The sequence below is a fragment of the Chelonoidis abingdonii genome, chromosome 1 (genome assembly GCF_003597395.2).
Source record: "Chelonoidis abingdonii isolate Lonesome George chromosome 1, CheloAbing_2.0, whole genome shotgun sequence".
Lineage (NCBI taxonomy): Eukaryota > Metazoa > Chordata > Testudines > Testudinidae > Chelonoidis > Chelonoidis abingdonii.
Window position 1 is genome coordinate 317,312,177 of NC_133769.1, and position 20,161 is coordinate 317,332,337.

General features: G+C 47.9%; 1 protein-coding gene across 1 annotated transcript in view; it reads right to left on the reverse strand.

The window, feature by feature from the left end:
* CKAP2 (cytoskeleton associated protein 2) overlaps positions 1 to 18,147 on the reverse strand; it is a 35,938-nt gene extending 17,791 nt beyond the window's left edge. Inside the window, exons 1-3 of the mRNA XM_032795170.2 lie at positions 18,024 to 18,147; positions 4,008 to 4,095; positions 2,539 to 2,617 (exon numbers count right to left, since the gene is read on the reverse strand). Coding sequence (XP_032651061.1) covers positions 2,539 to 2,617; positions 4,008 to 4,095; positions 18,024 to 18,084 — 228 coding nt within the window. The 5' untranslated portion in view covers positions 18,085 to 18,147. The remainder of the gene's footprint in view (positions 1 to 2,538; positions 2,618 to 4,007; positions 4,096 to 18,023) is intronic.
* Positions 18,148 to 20,161: the final 2,014 nt, after the last annotated feature.

Sequence of the window (20,161 nt, forward strand, 5' to 3'; positions counted from 1 at the left end):
CCTGCCCCTATGTCTCCCTGTCCCCCCCTCCCTTTGTGTCTGTGCCCCCACCCAGCCATCTTGTCCCTGTATCCCTCCCCCATCCCCATGCATCTGTCCCCCCCCCCACCCAGTCTCTCCTCTGTCCCTGCATAGCTCTGCACCCCCTCTCCATGTGTCTCTGCACCTCCCTCCCCCCTGTGGCCCTGTGCCTCCACTCCCATTCAGCCCCTTCCCCAGTTTGTCATCCTCCACTAGCCCCTATCTCCTGACTTGGTCTACTGGGAAGGCAGCTCTTCTCCCTCACTGGCAGGGAGCTGCAGCTATGTTCCATCACCACGGCACCCTCTGATGGGCAAAAGGCAGAACTGCAGCAACATTTTGGCAGAAGCTTTTTTCTGCGCAAAAAGTAAATCTGCGGTGCTTATTAATTATGTGCACATGCAGTAGCACAAAATTCCCACAGGAGAAAGACATGAACAGAGTATAAACCAATGTCACATCCTTTCCCTGAGGCAGCAGACAGCCCAAAATGACAACTTGAGTGCAAACACCCCATCACCTTGTAATCCTACTGGAGAATCAAATATAAAACCCAGTGAATATTTAAGTCAACATTAAAGATTTCAGTGCTGACTATTTTAGCAGATGAAATGGAAAAGGTGGTGGGGAGAGAAGGCCTCCAAAAGTTGGAACTGGAAGTTGCTGCAAGGAGGGAAGTACAGAGTGAGAGAAACAAGAGTAAATAGCTGTGGCTTAAAGGGGAATACATATTTCTTACTGAACCTGACAATAAGGTACTGAATAAATAAGAAGTTTAGTTACTATATACTCTGTTCTTCCCTTGGTCTTTGTGAAAGCCACCTCCTGACATTAATAGGAGATTCCTTATAGGTTGAGGGGAGTATGAAGTTATATCCCAGCCCACAGATTATTGAATATGGAATGCAACCCTCTTCCCCAAATGAGTTTGATAGCCCTGCTCTACTGCAAATGATGTAGTGCAGCAACCAGCATATGTAAGAGAACGTTGGAAGATCCAATGAGTTTGATGGTAAAGATGCTCTCTCCAAGATGTAGGTCAACTGTCATTCTGGGACACTAGCCTTTTTCTCTTTCTGAGACACTAACTTTTTTCTAGGTCTTTTCTTAGGGGTTTTTTTTGGCGCAGGGGGATGCAGAAAACAGGTGGGAGAGCATAGACTATTAAAAACTTAACTTTTAATAAGTTAATTTCTAGGATCTCATTTTACCAGTTAGAGGGACACTAAGTTTAGGGCCATAGGGCATGCCTTGTTTGAGAAAGGCAAGCCCCAAGAAGCATCACAAGAGGCCTTATAGATTTCACACAACTGTCTGGAACCTCATGGGCTGTGGAGGGCAATTTTTTTAAAGCTGTTTTTTATGCTGCATGAGATTTAGAAAGAACATTTTAGGACTTAACCAAGTTAACAGTGTTCTTACCGCACAGGAAGTGGATATCTATGAAACCCATCTTGTTCATCCTCTTATCAATGAAATATTGATCCCTTTCACCTACTCTAAGGGTTTCCTCAACTCTTCCTTTGGATGGTTTTCTACAGCTCGAGTTCTCCCCATTGGGCAACTTCCTGCCTAGCACTCAGTTCCAACATTCCTTCTTAATTTCATTCTATTACTTCTAATTTTATTCTTGTTGTATTAGTTATACTCTGTGGTTGATGGCTTACATCTTGTAAATTGGAAATCCTGAAATTGTGGATGTATATTCTGATATTTTCCGCTTTTCCTGACAAGGCAATTTGTGGAGAGGAAATTTCAATTTGATTGTTCAATCTCCTCTTACAAGTTGTCCTACCAACAATCTCTGTGCACATCAGATCTGGAAAGGCCATATGCAGTGATCTACAAGTGGGGAAAGAGCATTTTTAAGCTCTAAGATTTTTAGCAGATTACTCCAAACATACTCATGAGGTTTATCGGTGCCTTATAACTTTGAGAAGCACACACTTCACAATTATAGCCATGCCACATTAGATTTTTATCAACGGCTTTTTATTATGGTCCTGTTAAAGTGATATTAGACCTTTTACAGTAGAACTTTCCACTCCCTAACAGCTAAAGAGATTTTTCTCAAACTTTAAAATACAAAGACAAACATGGAAAATTTCAGCCAAAAATTATTTCCTGAAGTTATGAGTATGTGAAGACAGGATATCAGAGCGGAATTTATTCCACAGTTTGAACTATAGGTGTCACAGTAAGATAATTCCATTAATCAGTCCCTTCAGTCAGTTCAGAAAGCGTATTCTGTACTGGAGAAAAAATATTGGGATACAGTATATTCATAAAGAAAGCACTTTGTAAGGCTCTGCAGGAGCACAGATTAAGATTTCATTCACACTAACCAGTTAACCATTTACTGCTACGTGTATACACATTTTTCCATCTTGTGGAAGTCACTTATGTTAATGCTAAACAACAAAACGTGATTTGAATTTGTAGCTACAAATTCAAAACAAGCAGTTTTATCAGTGTCTATCAGTTATGTAAAGGAAAAAACCCTCATACAAAACTTACCATTTTCTGCTTAGCAGATTTTAAGACCTTTATTTTGTCTTCCGGTTTATCACTAGCTGCTTTCCCAGTTCTGTTATTGCTTTTAAAAAAGTCAAAAGCAAAGAGTTAAGAATAGCTAAAAATATATTTTGCATAATATACACTATAGTAACATTCCTCTATGCTAAGCAGGGAAACCACCAAGATCTAGCATTCATGGTGTCCACAAGATAGCACAATAGTAACTTTGTCCCAAAAGGGAATCTATTTCAGTTTGAATTTACAAATCAAAACCACTGCATAGTAATATTTCATGCCACAAGCATAAAACATGTATACTAGTTCCTCTTGCCAACACAAAAGAGAAACAAAGTTAGTAGCTATTATCTATAAAACAGTGGTTTTCAAACTGCGGATCGTGACCCAGTACTGGGTCGTGGCGGCTCTGGTCAGCACCACCAACCGGGCCATTAAAAGTCCCGTCAGCAGTGCTGCCTGACTGAGGCAGGCTAGTCCCTACTTGTTCTAAAACCATGATGCACCCTGAAAGCAACCAGCAGCAGGTCCAGCTCCTAGGTGGGGGGGCCCACAGGGCTCCACGTGCTGCCTCTGCCCTGAGCACCAGCTCCACACTCCCATTGGCCGTTTCCCAACGGGGCAGTGCCTGCAGGTGAGAGCCACACGGAGCCGCTTGCGCACCTCTGCCTAGAAGCCAGATCTGCTGCAGGCCACTTCCAGGGCACAGCATGATCCATGGTGCCAGGACAGGCGGGAAGCCTGCCTTAGCACCCTCGCTGCACCGCTGACTGGGAGCCGCCCAAAGTAAGCCTGCACTCCAATCCCCCCCAAATCCAGAGCCCCTTCCTGCACCCCAAACACCTCACCCCCAGCCCAAACCAAAAAAAAGAGTAAGAAAGTGAAAGGACAGATTTAAGTACTCAATGAGGATGAGCAATATTGCCGCTGCATTGATAATTAGGGTTAGAAATCATTGTACTAAGTTAGCATGATGTTTCCAGTGAACATCCTGGCCTGCTACAAATTAGCTGTAGGAATATAGCAAATATTTGACATCTTATGCTAATTCTCACAACACCCCTTAAGGAGGAAAGCAAGTCTTATTCCTGGTTTTATAGATGGGAAATCTGAGGCACAGCGGTGCAGTGACCTGCAAGGTCACGCAACAAATCAATAGCAGAGCCAGGATTAGAACTCAGATTCTCTTACTCAGTTCTTCTTACCACACTATATCTGCTCTACAGGTTTGCTATCACTTATACTTCTAGGAAATATGTTAAGCAGTATTTGTTATTCAGAGGCTTTTAGCCAGGAGCATGATATAAAACTCAAGAGATTTAAATAATGTAACTTTTTAAAATTTGGTTAAGTGCTATTGATTGGTAATTCAGTTTCCCACAGCAAGAGTGTAAAGGGGTAAACTGGCCCCTTCATGGCAGACAGATTTAATTAAACAAAGGTATTGACTCCACCTGATATTTGTCCGCTTCTCCTGTATGAGCAATCCAGAAATGGCCTTTTTTCTTAACAAGTACTCTTCAACCTTTTGTCTTCTTTGTTCTAATGGATTAAAAAAAGAGTTGAACTTTTTTTAGTGTTACACAAAATCCTTATTTCCAGCTCAACCCATTTCTAACAAATTTATAAGAATCAAATTGGCCTAAACATATTTCATTTTTATCAAGACTCAAAAGACAAATTAATAAATAAAGCCTCTGGGCAGAGATTTGAAGAAAATGATTTTTATATATAGTCAGAATTATAATAGCCACACACTGAGCAATTTTATCTTTATTTTCATTTAACATTTTGTATATATTCAAGTGTGGCTTATTTACACATTTCTCACAGTTGGTGGTTCTGCTAAATTAACCATTGAACAAGAACCAAACCCAAATCACAGAGGTGTTCTTTTGTTCTCTGTGGCTGCCTCTACAGGGACTGTTACCTCTTCTACTGTGGGTCTAGCATTGGTGCAGTTCCACTTGCAGCAGCAACAATGAAGTGCCATCATAAAGGGCACAGAGGAGCTTATGCCAGCACTGAGGCCTGGTCTACACTACGCGTTTAAAACCGATTTTAGCAGCATTAAACTGATTTAACTGCGCACCCGTCCACACTACGAGGCCCTTTATATCGATATAAAGGACTCTTTAAAACAGTTTCTGAACTCCTCCCCAACGAGAGGAGTAGCGCTAAAATCGGTATTACGATATTGGATTAGGGTTAGTGTGGCTGCAAATTGATGGTATTGGCCTCTGGGCGGTATCCCACAGTGCACCCCTGTGACCGCTCTGGACAGCAATCTGAACTCGGATGCAGTGGCCAGGTAAACAGGAAAAGCCCCCACCGCAAAACCGGTACTACCTTTGAACTGTTGTTTTCCGAGATGTGTTGCTCATATCCATTCCATTAGGGTGTGCGCGCGGCCCGCGTGGAGTTCATCGGAAACTTTTACCCTAGCAATACTCAGTGGGGTCGCAGGACGCCCCTGGGTGGCGCCACTATGGTGCCGGATATACCCCTGCCGACCAGCCGGCTTTCAGTTCCTTCTGCCGGCTACTCCGACAGTGGGAAGGAAGGCGGGTGTGGAATGGTATGGCAACACATCTCGAAGAACAACAGTTACAAGAGTATAACCATATTTCTTCTTCGAGTGATTGCTCATATCCATTCAGTTAGGTGATCCCAAACCTTATGTAGGCGGGGTCGGAGTGAGATACTGCAAAATGCAAAAGCGCTGAGCCAGAGGCTGCAGCATCCCTTGACTATTAACCCAGAGCATAATTGCGAAGCAAAGGTATGGACCAAGACCATGGAGCTGCGCGAGAGATCTCGGGTAGGTAACACGATCAGCAGGCGGCAGACGAAGTCTGAGCCCTGGTAGAATGCATAGTGATGTGGGCTTGGGGAAAGTGAGCCAAACAATAAACAGTGTGGTGCATGTTATCACTCGAGAGAGTCCTCTGAGAGGAAAACAGGTAGGGCCTTCCTGGTCTGCTACCGCGACCGAAGAGGGCGGTCAGGAAATTGGTTTTTGTCCACTCAACATAACTGCGAGCGCTGTGAGACGTCCAGAGAGTGCAACTGTTGTCCCCACGCGTTGAGCGTGGAAACAGGAAAGGCAGCACCACCTAGGGAGGAAAGCCACGTGAGGACGTAACTGCACCTGTCTGGGAAAAATAGTGCATGGGGAACACCGTAAGAGCCCTGTGCTCGAGAACTCGTCTGGCTAATGAGGCTACGAGAAAAGCTGTCTTCCAAGACAGCATAGCAACGAGCAGGATGCTAACGGCTCGAATGAGGGAAAGACATAAGTCTGGTTAAAACATGTTGAGGTCCCAGGTTGAGCTGGGCAGTGTACCTAAGGGTGTAAGCGCTCCAAAGCCCTAGAGGAACTCGAAACCTAGAGAGTGAGAACACAGAACGATCACGCAGCCTGGGAGGAAGGTAAAGATGCTGCCAAGTGTACCCGCAGCGATGAACGCTACGGCCCTGCTGCCGTAGGCCAGACGGGTAGTCCAAAATAGAGGAATCGAACCGCAAAGAGGGAGTAAGATTAAGCGTTTCGCACCTGTAGAAAAAACGCTTCCACCTGGCACAGTACATTGACCAGGTGGAAGGCTTCCTGCTACCCTGCTAGTCACGCAGCAGCCACACCCGTGAGGTGAAGAGACTGCAGGTCCGGGTGGCGAAGTCTGCCGTGGTCCTGAGGTATGAGTGGAGTGGCACGGTAATTGGGTTGGCTATGGACAGGCCGAGGAATGTGGGTGTATCAGTGCTGCCTGGACCACGCTGGAGTGACCATGATGATGCGCACCCTGCCCCTGTGAAGTTTGAGCAGGACCCAATGAGCTGGGGGAGCGTGTTGGCCCTTCTATGGCCTGAGACGCTAGCGTCCGAGATCGGTCCCGAGAGAGACCTTGGTAGGAGCAGAACGCGGACATTTCCTGTTCATGCGGTAAGCGAACAAGGTCCATATGTGGGGAAAAACTCCCACTTCCGGCAACAAAATGCAGCACACTGGGCAGGGAAACCACCCATGAGACAGGAAAGCTGCCGAGTTGAAGCGTCAAGGCGTTCCGGATGCCTGGGAGAAAGGATGCTACCAGAATCGTATCGAGTGGGCTATGCAAAAGTGCCGGAGATGGATGGCCTCCTGAACAAAGGGAGGAGGGCCATGATCCTCCCAGGTTCTTCATGGAGCACATGGCCGTTGTGCTGGGCGTAACACTGAGTCGTCACGGCCTCGCAGCTGCTGCTGGAATCCTGGCACGCCAGGCGGATGCCATCATGCAGGATGGAGCGGCATCCCTGCGCACATCAGGGAGGGGGTTAGCCACCGGTCTAGGGAGTCTAAGGTGCTCGAGGGAATGGTGACTATCGTGACCATAGGGCCCTTGTCCGGTGGAAGTTTGCAGACTTCGGATGATCAGTGCCATCGCCTGAAAACCGTAGCTGTGGGAAGCAGGATCCGGCTCACTCGGAGTCCAGGATAGCTCCTTGGAAGTCTACCCCCTGCGTGGGAACCAGAGAGGATGTCTCCATAGTGGGCATCAGGCCTAGACATGTGAATAGGTCCCTGACGATGCCCACATGGTGATGACTTGTGTCTTGGAGTCTCCCCAGATGAGCCAATCGTCCAGATACGGAAACGCATGTGCGACATCAGTGGAGGTGCCTATGGCCACGCACTTGGGAAATGCCTGTGGGGCTGTTGAAGGCCAAAACAGCAAGACCGTAAACTGGAAGCACCAACGGTTGGCTAGAAAGTGGAGGTATGTCCTGTGCAGAGGGAAGGTGGCATTGCGAAAGTACACGTCCTTCATATCAAGGGCGGCATACCAGACTTCAGGATCCCAGGACAGGATAATGGTTCCCAGGGATACCATGCGGAACTTCAACCTTATCATAAAGCTGGTTGATTCTTGTGGGTCTAGGAACAGGTCTGAGACCATCGTATGGGTTGGGGTTAGGAATAAGGGAAGTAACCCCTTTGCCCCTCCGTCCATCGGCGTCTGCATCTCTTGTAAGAGGAATTGCGCCCGGGAGGAGTCCCTGAAGAGGGACAGGGTTGGAACAAAGTGGAGGTGGCCCCCCATGCTCCACCATGTGTAGAAGACAGCGGATTGAAGTTAACTGGGACCACGCCAAGAGGAAGTAGGAGTGGGATCAGGCCTGTAACCGGTACGCCACCCTCGGGCGCACCTTCGAAAGATTGTCTTTGGTCCCCGTAGCGATTGCGAGGGACCTCGAACTTGGCCGCTCGGGGTCCTGACGGTCGTCTGCGACCACATCAGCCGCGCCGTCTGCCAAAGCCCTATCTGTGGCTAGGCACAGAGAGTGAGGCAGTGTTGCTGGGGGACGGGAGTGCCTGCAATAGGACGTTGGCGTATGCACGCCGAGAGAGATCGCATGAGGACCCTGCTGTCCTGCAGGCTTTGCCGTCCGGAGAGTGATTTCACTGCAAAGAGGCCTCCACCAACAACTGGTAAGTCGTGAAAGGCAGGAGATTTCAAACCTGACGTCATGAGATGCTCCTTATGGGAACGAAGGCGTGGAGGGAAGCTCTGGCCGCTGTTTTCCCTTCCTTCAAGGGGGGCGGTGAGCTCTGGGCGGGAGTCTTGATGGAGAAGCTCCATAAATTAATCCATCGCCATCCACAGGTGTTACGATTATAGGGACTAAGCAGGGTTCATTGATTGCCACGTAGGGCTATAAGGCCGTTGCACAGTACACCTTGCGAGTGAGTAGGGTCACTCGCCTAGCCCCTACGATTTTTCGGGCTGGCGCCTGCTGGCCATCCCATTTCCTGTTCTTAACCCACTGAATGACCAGTGAGCAGGGAGGAGGACGGACAAGCAAGCAGTCGAACCCTCCAGAGAGTATCGGCAATCGCCTGGATGGGCCGAATAAACGGGTAGGCCAGCAACCGCCGATAGAATATCCTACTACCGGGTTCCGTTCTCCGGGACCTGCTGCACCTGGAGGTCCACACTGAGCGCGTACCCTCCAGGGAGGTCCTGATGGCCCTGAGGGTGCTGTGGGCAACCAGAATCGCGGTCTGGAGCATAAGAGCTGTCTGCTGTGGAAGACAGGTGCGTGACCGGATGCCATGGAGGTGCTGAAAAGCATGGTCAGAGTCGCTGACTCTACCAGACCTTCCCCAACTTTGGCACCTGGGACCGTACCAGAAGGCACACTGGTACGTGGAAACAAGATCCGGACCTCCGACTACAGCGGTGCCGGAGGTCAACGGAGATCTCGAGGTCGGGAGCGGTTCGGCAGTCACAGCACTGTTAGCGGTGATGGGAGCCAGAACGGTGCCGAGATTATCGGGCCGTGAAGGGGACACCGACTGGTGCGGCAGCAAGTGCGACCAGTGCCGAGGATGGGAGCGCGACACATCCAGGAGGCTTGCCAAGAGAACTATTACCTGCACCGGCGGTGCCGGGGTTCAGCAAGCATCTACTCTGTCATGGGCAATGGAAAACCCTCGCCGTTGGAGATGCCTCCCGCGTGAAGAGGAACAGTAAGCTCGACCACAGTGCGTACCGGGGAGCTGTCAGGCACCGGATTCTACTGTCCACGTGGGATAGGTATCAACGGAGCTGGACCGCGCCAGTGTGTCAGCAGTCGGTGCGGGCATCCGACAGATTGCACAGGAGCAGTAGGAGCGGCAGAGAGCTCGACCACGGCGTGCGCCGGGAAGCAGTCAGGCACTGGATTCGACGGCCCGCGGGACCGGAATCAAGGGTGCCGGCGTCCTCAGTGTCTCTGGCAGGTGTTTGGTGCCAGGCGATCTGACTTAAACGAGCTCTCTGGCTGCGGTGCAGTTGGCACAGAAGCAGCAGGAGCAGGGAGCTCAAACACGGCGCGTGCCGGGAGCTGTCGCACTGGCAGGAGGAGTCGTGGCTTCCTCAATCTCAGAGAGATTGGAGCGGTGCCGAGTCGACTTCGGTGCCGGCAACGGCCGGTGCCAGCGCGGTCCCGGTGCCGAGGAGGCACTTCTGTCCGCCAAGTAGCCCGCGCTTGTGTAGAAGGTGGAGGGGAAATGAAAGTGCCGCGTCCATGGTGTTTTCAGCTGAAACGCCGTGCAAATGGGCACTTATCTTGCGAAATGCAATCCCCCGAGGCACCGTAAACAGGAGTCCGCTGTGGATCTCCTGTCAGAACGGGCCGAGGCCGGCCAAGCACGGACTAAGAACTGGTTTTGAGCGGGCATGGCTCGGCACCGGTTGCAGGGAAGGGCTACTCCCCGAACCCCGCATCACTAAACTAGCTATTAAGAAAAAAACGTATAAGGATTGTAACTGTCTAACTGTAAACACAAGAACTACGAGTAGCTAAGGGAAGCGGAGTCAGCTAAGCTGCGCTCCACTGTTCCAACGACCAACACGGGCGTGGTAAGAAGGAACTGAAGGGCGGCTGGGTCGGCAGGGGTATATATCCGGCACCATAGTGGCACCATTCCAGGGGCGCCCTGCCGACCCACCGGTGTTGCTAGGTAAAAGTCTTCCGACGAACGTGCACACGGCGGCGCGCACACCCTAACTGGAATGGATATGAGCAATCACTCGAAAAGAACTTTTGAATTACATTTCCTGTTTGCCCAGCGTGGAGCTCTGATCAGCACGGGTGGCGATGCAGTCCCAATCCAAAAAGAGCTCCAGCATGGACCGTACAGGAGATACTGGATCTGATCGCTGTATGGGGAGAAAATCTGTTGTATCAGAGCTCCGTTACAGAAGATGAAATGCCAAAGCATTTGAAAAAAATCTCCAGGGCTACACGTGCTGTGTGACAAGCATAACAGAAAGCCAAAGAATCAAATGGATGCTCTATGGTAGGGAGGGAGGGGTACTGAGGACTCCAGCTATCCCACAGTCCACAGCAGTCTCCGAAAACTATTTGCATTCTCGTGAGTTCCCAGTGCCTATAGGTTCAAACACATTGTCCAGCGTGGTCAGGGTATAGCTCGTCAATTTATCCCTCCCCCCACCACGTGAAAGAAAAGGGAAAATTGTTTCTTGACTTTTTTCAATGTCACCCTATGTCTACTGAATGCTGCTGGTAGACGCGATGCTGCAGCAGTGAAGAGCAGTATCTGCTCTTCTCCTCCCTGGTGGCAGATGGTACAATATGACTGATATCCATCGTCAACCATCAGCCGTGAGTGCTTCTGGCTTGCCTCAGGTGGTCGGCCGGGGCTCCTGGGTAAAAATAGGAATGATTCCTGGTCATTCCGAGTAGATGGTACAGAACAGCTGGTAACCGTCCTCATCTGAACTGGGCGCTGAGCTCCATCAGCCCCTCCCTTTCCTGTGTAAAGAAAAGATTCTGTACTGCCTGCACTAGCATGCAGCGCCATGCTGGGCCCTCTCCCCACACCCTTAATGACCTGCCTGGACTGTCATAGCACTGGGAGGCTGCCTCCCCCTCATTTTATCTCACTAACAAGTCACTGTTTCTTATTCCTGCATTCTTTATAACTTCATGACAACAAATGGGGGGGACACTGCACGGTAGCCAGGAAGGTTGGGGGAGGAGGAAAGCAACGGGTGGGGTTGTTGCAGGGCAGCCCCATGAATGGTATGTAGCTCATCATTTCTGCGGGATCTGACACGGAGCAGCTGGTGCTCTCTGATCACTGGTTCTCTAGCCACTTGCCCATATTTAGGCAGGACTGACTATTTTTAGAAACCATAAAGGAGGGATTGACTCGGGAGTCATCCCAGTTTTGCCTTGCAACCCCTGGCCGATCTCAGCAGGGCACCCATGATAGCAGCAGACGGTACAGAACACTGATACCGTCTCTGCATCATGAAAAGCAAATGAATGCTGCTGTGTAGCGCTGGACTTATCACATCTGTCTGTGGCATCCAGTACACATACAGTGACTGTAAAAAAAAAAAAAAAAAAAAAAAAGCTGAACGGGCTCATAGTTTGCCGGCATGGCATCTGCCAGGGCAATCCAGGGAAAGGCACGAATGTTGTCTGCGTTGCTTCCCGAGGAAGGAATGACTGACGACTTTACCCAGAACCACCGCGACAATGATTTTGTCCCCATCAGCCACTGGTCTCTCAACCCAGAACTCTTAAGGGCAGGGAGACTGCAGGAAACTATGGGATAGCTACAGAATAGCTACCACAGTGCAATGCTCCGGAAATCGACGCTAGCCTCGGACATGGACGCACACTGCCAAATTAATGTGCTTAGTGTGGCCACGTGCACTCAACTTATAAAATTGTCTGTTTTTAAAACCGGTTTACGTAAAATCGGAATAATTCCGTAGTGTAGACGTAACCCTCAGTCTACAGACAGACAACACTGTAAAGCCATCAGAACCTGATCTTCATTTTATATTTGTGTTTTTTGTTCACCACCCAGATGCAGAACCACAGTAGAACAAGCATGGAGAAATGTTTTTAGATGTCTTACATGTAAAAAGGCCTGAAAGGGTTGGGTTGTTTGTTTGGGGGGGGGGAGGGTTGTGGGTTGTTTTTGTTTTTTTAAAGAAAACACCACAAACCTGGTCTTTACACCTCAGTGAGACACTCAGGAATGTGAAGCCTTAATTCCCCTGTTTTTACTGCAGGAGTTGGACAACTGATGTAGACAAAGAATTCTCTCAGCCCCCTAACTGAAGGAGCAGGGTGCTGAATCTTCAGCCAAGCTTCCCTCCTCCACACACAATTCAGTATTAAGGGTCTCAATGGAAGTCACTTCCTATCTCAATCAGTTTTCACCCCCACAGGTTTTCTAGTGTCGTAAGACTAGTAGTTCTCTAGTTGTTGTCAGAGTCATTCAGTAAGAGAAAGGTGAACAAGTAGAATTTTTTATTATTATTGGGGGGGGGGGTGCGGCAGTGCAGCTAAAAACCTTTCAGGCATTTCAAAAATCTACCATAAAGCGTGAGGGAGAACAAACCTAGGCCTTATCTATACTGCCACTTTGCAACACTGCAAGTTTCTGGTGGTTCAGGGATATGAAAAAAAACATACCCCTAAGTGCTGCAAGTTTCAGCACTGTAAAGTGGCAGTGTACAGCTAATCCCCTCCTAGAGGTGGGTTTTTTTACAGTACTGGTGACACGACTACACTGCTGTGCTTTAGCTCCCTGGCCCACTTTTTGGTCTCCATGTCAGAAGTTAAGGATGCAGTGTTCAGATTTTAAATCTGAATTCTATACAGTAGTGTGACGTGTTAAATCTAATCTAGGATTACTGTTTTAACAACCTAACATTCATTGTTAATATTTCACCTCTTGGTGCTGGGTTTTGGAAGAATTTTATGCTATATAATATATACATTTATTTGGTTGCCTCTATCAGTGGAGGACTTTGGTTGATATCAGCTGCTGGAGGCCATGTGAGGGAAGGTGCAGCTTGTTACCCACGGCGACTTCAGGTGAAAGGTTAAAAATCTGCTTTTCACAGAACTAGAAGAGACTTTTCTAAGGTATAAGCTCCAGAGAAAAATTCCATTCTGTCTCCACCTGCTTTTCTATTTGCTTCCTTCTCACTTCCTGTCCAATGTGTTTAAAAAGTCCGTTGAAAATAGTACTGTGACAGAGAAAAGGAAAGGCATTAAGGAAGATTTGGGATTGCACTGTCACCGTATGCTGATAACACTATGCAGGTGTTTCATTAGACCCAGGATTGGTCTACACTACACTATACCAGTGTAATTATAGCAGTTAGGGGTATGAGGTTTTTGTAACCAAGTCCATACTAAGGCTTTTGTATCAGAATAAAGGTGCCTTATGCCCGTTTTGACAGTCTATCCCTGTGTTCACATCATTGTAATATTGTTTGTACAGTTCAAGTATGCCTAGTAATGTATTTGAAAACTCAATTTGCTGGTCAGTATTGTCCTGGTAAAATACATTTGGCAACACTGGAGTTTAATAACCCCATACAGGGGAATCTTACAACACACATTCCAAACCCTACAGCCCTGCCCAAACAGGTGGCAAACAGGTTTATCCTAAGGAAAGGAAAGAATGTGTGCTTACCTTCATTTGCATTTAAACAGTAAAGAAAAGTCATCAAGCAGGACAAAGGAAGTTCAAACAGGTGGGGAGAAAAAACAGCAAGGAATATCCTCCCACACAGACTGTCCCCTGAGTCTCAGCTGGAAATATTTTTCAAGACAGAGACAAACAATAAAAAAGGACAAACACCCCAAGGCACCACTCTTTCTACCCTGCCTATCACATTCTCCAGAAGGTCATATGTTTGGGTGAAGGGATAGCTCAGCAGTTTGAGCATTAGTCTGCTAAACCCAGGGTTGTGAGTTCAATCCTTCAGGGGGCCATTTAGGGAACTACTGGGGTAAAAAACTGTCTGGGGATTGGTCCTGCTTTGAGCAGGGGGTTAGACTAGATGACCTCCTGAGGTCCCTTCCAACCCTAATATTCTATAATTTACTCCCCCTGAAAAGACAAAGGAAGCAGCCATTGGATTCTGGGGGAGGGGTCCTGACCTAAAAGAGTTTGGTCAATAAGACTGCAGAAAGCACGTGGTGAAAAACTTTGCTTTAAAGCCAATCATTTGTTAAAGTTGGGCACCAGTAAACATTTTATCTTTATTCTTCTTGTAACCATTTGTGACTTTTATTCTTCATTTGTACTCAATTAAAATCTCTTTGTAATTAAACTTGTTTTATTGCCTTCTCTAATTCAGTGTGTTCAAGCTGAAGTGTCTGGGTAACTCCATTTGGGGTAACAAATTGTGCACATGTTACTCTCTTAAAGCAATATAGGGCTCAATATATTTGTACTGTTCAGGATAGGGCTAGGCAGTACAGGACCTACTGGGGGGAAAATCTGGGACTGGGGGTACGTTCGGGTCACCCTGCAGCATAACCAAGGCTGGTAAGAGCCAAAGTATATCTGGGTGGCTCGCTGCAGTACACACAGACATGGCTGGAAATGATTTACATGCTGGAGGCTTTTTGGGAACATTCCAGGCTGGAGGCTACAGAAGCAAGACATTGTAAAGGGCACCCCAGGATACAGGGCAGGGGTGACACAGCTACTCAGTCTGCACTGTATAGCTTATTTTTCACAAACCAGAATAAAGGTATACTGGCATAACCACTTTTATACTGATATAACTGCATCCACAAGGTGGGGGTTGTGAATTTTAAAGCAGGAAAACTTTAGTTTGCTTAGGAGACTGTCATGTGGGACAGTGTCAACAGCCTTACTAAAAATCAAGTTATATCAAATCTACTGCTTTCCCACATCCACTAGGCCAGTAAGCCTGTCAAAAGAAAAATTAGGTTGGTTTGGCATGATTTGTCCTTGACAAATCCATGCTGCCTATTCCTTATAACCCTTTGGTACACAGGAGTCGTATATTCAAAAGCACTTGTGACTTAGGAGCAAGAGTCCCGTTAACCTCAAAGTGCAAATCCTGATGGACTACAGCCCAATCAAAGCGTTTCAGCTGTCTTGACTTGTGGAAACAACCTATAAAAAGGCAACACTGGCTGTAATTACAGAATGGGCTATTTGCTTATCAATTTTATCTGAATTTGTTTTATTCTCATAGTCAAGTCATTAATAAGGCCTCAGACTTGTCTTTTTCAGCATTTTAAATGTGAAAATTCTCTAGATAAGTCAAATTCTATTAACAATTGACCAAACAAGTACAAAAATCATCGACTCTAGCAATTAGACTATAAAGTGGGAAGAAAAAACCTTACCAACATGTAAATAAAACATTCTACTTAAGTTTTATAAAATGTGTGGGTTTTTAAGTCACATTTTTACCTGCCCTATTGAGAACATTTCCCTTTTTGACCAAGTAGGCCCTTCTTTTGCTACTCAAGTTTCCAATCTTGGAGTTCTCTTCGAACCTGAACTGTCTGCGATGACCAGATAGCAGCACTGGTCAAGAGCAATTTTATATCTTCCTGCTTAACAAGTTCTGGTCTTTCCTTTCAGATACTGATCTCACCAATATCATCCATGCCTCTTATCTCTAGATTGAATTCCTGCAATCTGTTCTAAATGAGGCTACAATCTGCAGCAGACTGATCTTAGAGCATCTTTACTGTAGAATTTGCTTCCCCCCACTTAAATCTGACAGTACCCCAAATTAGATCATCTTCAAGGCATACTTTCTCAAGGCTCTTTTTGTTTAAGGAGGAAGCAACTGGGATGAATTTAGCTATTTTTTCAGCAAGGGCTGCAGAATCAGTTTTTAAACAAAGTATCTTTAAGGCACAACAGTAGTGATAGTTGTGTATATTAAAGACAAGTTGAATTGTGCTGCCCCTGGAACTGTCACATGCAGGGCTGGTGCAAGGATATTTTGCACCCTAGCGAAACTTCCACCTTGCATCCCCATCCAGCACTGCTTATTAAAAACTTTCAAAAATGAATACTGTATAATGTGGCATTGTTCATTAGAATTAATACATGTTCAGCTTGAAAATTTATTACATTTAATTATTTAATGTGCATAAATGAATAACCTGACAGTGCGGACATTGTTATTGTTTTCAATTTGCATAACCTAGCATGGATCTTAAAATAAATCACATACATTATACACAATACACTGTCACAGAGTAACACATTATAATTTAGAATTTATTTTTCGGGGAAAGGAAGCAGACAGGGTTGAGTCAGTGGGGTATCGGGTTTGGTGGGGAAGGGAAGTAGACTGAGTCAGTGGAGTATTGGGTTTGGTGGGGAAGGGAAGCAGACCGGGTTCGGCCAGTGGGGGTTTGGGTTTGGGTGGAGAGTGCAAGGGAAGCAGACTGGTCCAGTCACTGGGAGGATCGGGTTTGGCTGGGGAGGGGAAGGGAAGAAAACCAGGTTTAGGTATGAAGGGGGAGGGGGGCGGCGGGCAGGACAGGATTCAAAGAGATGCAAGGTGAAATGGACACTATCCTCTCCAGTCCCTGGCATGCAGCAGCAGCGGGCCAAGTGCACTTGCAATAAGACAATGGGAGCATGTGGCCTGCTTTGCCTTCATAAGTCCGTCCTGCTCTCGCTCCAGCAGGGCAGTATGGGGAGCAGGCAAGACTGTGACAGCAGAGAGTGCGGGGCCCTCAGGCCAAAGCTAGAGCACAGGGAGGTGAGTTAAAGCGGCTTAGCCGCCCCCTCCACGCAAGAGAGCCCACAGAGCTGCCAGCCGCAGCCTCCCTCCCTTCTCTCCAGAGGGAGCAGTGCCTCTGCCCATGGAAAACCTGCAGCCCGCTCTCCGAGGAGCATGCCGTGTGAAAGCCAGCTGGCTTGCACCACACTGATAGCACAGCTCAGCCCCAGTGGGTGGGGGGGGGTGGGGGGAGGGCTGGGCTTCTACTTCCAGCCTTCCACTCTCCTTCTGGCTGCTGCAGTGTGATCTACAAGACAGAGGAGCTAGTACTGTAATGTGCCTCCCAACACAGCAATCTGTACAGTTATCGATTCGGAGAGCAATTCACTGGGAGCATGGTTCTTATCTATGTCCTCCCTAAAGGTTTCAGAGTAGTAGCCGTGTTAGTCTGTATCTGCAAAAACAACAGGAGTACTTGTGGCACCTTAGAGACTAACAAATTTATTTCAGCACAAGCTTTCATGAGCTACAATTCACTGCACAGGATACATAGAATGGAACACACAGACAGGAGATATTTATACATACAGAGAACATGAAATGGTGGAAGTACCCATACCAACTGGAAGAGTCTAATACGATAGCTCATCTCAATTGATTAGACTCTTCCAGTTGGTATGCATACTTCCACCTTTTCACGTTCTCTGTATGTATAAATATCGCCTCTCTGTGTGTTCCAGTCTATGCATCCGATGAAGTGGGCTGTAGCCCACGAAAGCTTATGCTGAAATAAATTTGTTAGTCCTAAGGTGCCACAAGTACTCCTATCCTCCCTCCGGTCTGCGATCTGCAGCCTGCCTCTTGATTGTTATCTGGTCCTATTTTAGGCACCGCTTTTCGAACCCCCCCGAAATTCGGTGCCCCAGGTGGCCGCCTAGTACTTGCACAGGCCCTGGTCACACGTTCACACTCGCTAGAAAAGAGTGTTAAGAAGTTGATTCCGTGTAAACGAACCAGATGTTTCCATGTGGACAAAGCGGCTACCCCGCCTTTTCAGCCACAGGTGACGGATCCTGCCCCTGCCCCCCAGCTCGTTTCTCTGTGTTGTGAGATCCTGCGGGACTGTGGGCCTAGTGCGTCTCACCCACCTTGTCTCACCTCGGCTGCTGCGCGGGTTTCACACCCGGATTCACCCGATGTCCCGTCTCCCCCGCCCGCTATGCGACCCACCGGCTGCCTGAAGCTGGCGGGGGGGGGGGGGGAGGGGAGAAAGGGGCTGGGCAGAGCCAGGCTCGGGCAGGACGGGTCCCCGAGCAGGGGGCGACTGGGGCTCACTCCCACGGGCCGGCGGGGGGCCTGGGCCTGCAGCACCTGCGGGCGAGCCCGTCTCAGCGGCGGCTCCAGGGCCCTGCAGGGGGGCGCGGCCCTTACCTCTGTAAGCTGGCTCGGATCTCCGGGTGGCCGGCAGCTGCGGAGGGAGGCGGCCGCTCATAGCTGCGGACGATATAAAGGGCAGGAGCCACGGAAGCGCCACGACCACCCGCTCCGCCGTTTGAATTAGGCGACCGGTACAGTACGGTACCGCCTCCTGGATTGGCCCGGCCGCGAGACTTGAACTGCCCAATGGGCTCGGTCCCTGGGAGAGGCGGGGCCGCGCCGCCGGACGCAGCGCGCATGAGCAGTACCATGGCCAGCGGGCGCAGGGAGGAGAGGGGTGTTTGAGACTAAACAGCTGCTGCATCCTGGGTTGCTCCCATCGCTACAAGATCAGGGGGTCTCAAACTTTTTTTAGTAGCAACTCCTTTCACATCACAAGTGTATGAGCATGACCCCCCCAATAAATTAAACCCCCTTTTAAATATATTTAACACCATTATAAATGCTAGAGGCAAGTGGGGCTTGCGGTGGGGGTTGACAGGTCACAACCCCCCATGTAATGACCTTGTGACCCCCTGAGGAGTCCCAACCCCTAGTTTGAGAACCTCTGCACAAGATAAAAAAAGAACAGGAGTACTTGTGGCACCTTAGAGGCTAACAAATTTGAGCATAAGCTTTTGTGGGCTACAGCCCACTGTCTCAGATGCATGGCGTGGAACATATAGTAAGAAGAGATATATATATAGATAGATAGATATATAGATAGATATCTCTAGCAATGCTCCTCTGCCATGTACATTGGCCAAACTGGACAGTCTCTATCCAAAAGAATAAATGGACACAAATCTGACGTCAGGAATTATAACATTCAAAAACCATCAGGGGAACACTTCAACCTCTCTGGTCACTCAGTTACAGACTTAAAGGTGCCAATTTTGCAACAGAAAAGCTTCAAAAACAGACTCCAACAAGAGACTGCTGACCTTGAATTAATATGCAAACTAGATACCATTAACTTGGGTTTGAATAGAGACTGGGAGTGGTTGGGTCATTACACAAATTGAATCAATTTCCCCATGTTAAGGTGTGAGGATACTTCTTGTCAACTGTCTAAAATGGGCCAGCTTGATTATCACTACAAAAAATTTGTTTTCTCCTGCTGATAATACCTCATCTTAATTAATTAGCCTCAGTTTACCTCCGGCTCTCCGTGTGCACACCGCCGTGTCCTGCTTCTCCTCCTTCCCAGTGCTTGCGCCATGAAACAACTGATTTGTGGAGTAGGGTCAAAGCAGCACACGGGGAAGAGGCGGGGTGGGGATTTAGGGAAGGGATCTAATGGGGCAGGGAGGGGTAGGAGTTGGGGCAGGGACTTTGGGGATGAGGTTGGAATGGGGGTGGAGCCAGTGGCAGGAAAAGGGTGGAGCTGGGGTGGGAAAAGGGGTCAAGAGGCATGGGCACCCACTGGTGCTGGAAAAAGTTGGCACCTATGACCCCATTTGCTTTTCTCCTTTCATCTGGTACTGCTTTCTCAAGTGTCCATGCTGTTTCACAAATAATTGTACCAACAGCAGAGAGTAAGTTTTTGAGCTAATTAAATTAATACCCTAGGATGCATATCACACACACTGACCTATTTGTGCATGTTCACGTCTTGCAAGCGTTCTCGCTTCTGCTCTCTCTCAATAGTTATTTTTACAGGGTTCTGCTTAGTCTTCAGCTACTTTTGAGTCCTGTTAACATCCTCCCACCTTTTGGATGACCAGGTGCTTTGAGTAGGATGAAACAGTAGAGAGACAGCACATAGAGATGATGATCTATTGCTTTAATCTGATGTAATGGCTTTCTATGTTCTTTTTCCAAGGAAAATGTTATGTAGATTTAAACAGAACAAAAAGTAAGAGGGACAAAAGTAAAAGAGAGACCCAAATCAAGAGGAGTAGGAAAAGGACCAAGTTTGGTATTTGTAGGATTCCCTAGGCAGCACCTTCACCTGACTTTGTTGCAGGCAGTTACACACTTTATTCTTGTCTCAGCGCAGCAGGATTAATTGCATGACAGGCAGAATTCAAGAAGTACGATGTCAAAATCTTTAGCTTTAGCAAGACTTGTCTAGGTCAGCAAAACCCAACTGAAAGATGGTATGTGTGTTAAATAGCATAATCAGTAACTGGTTGAAAAACCAGCACTAT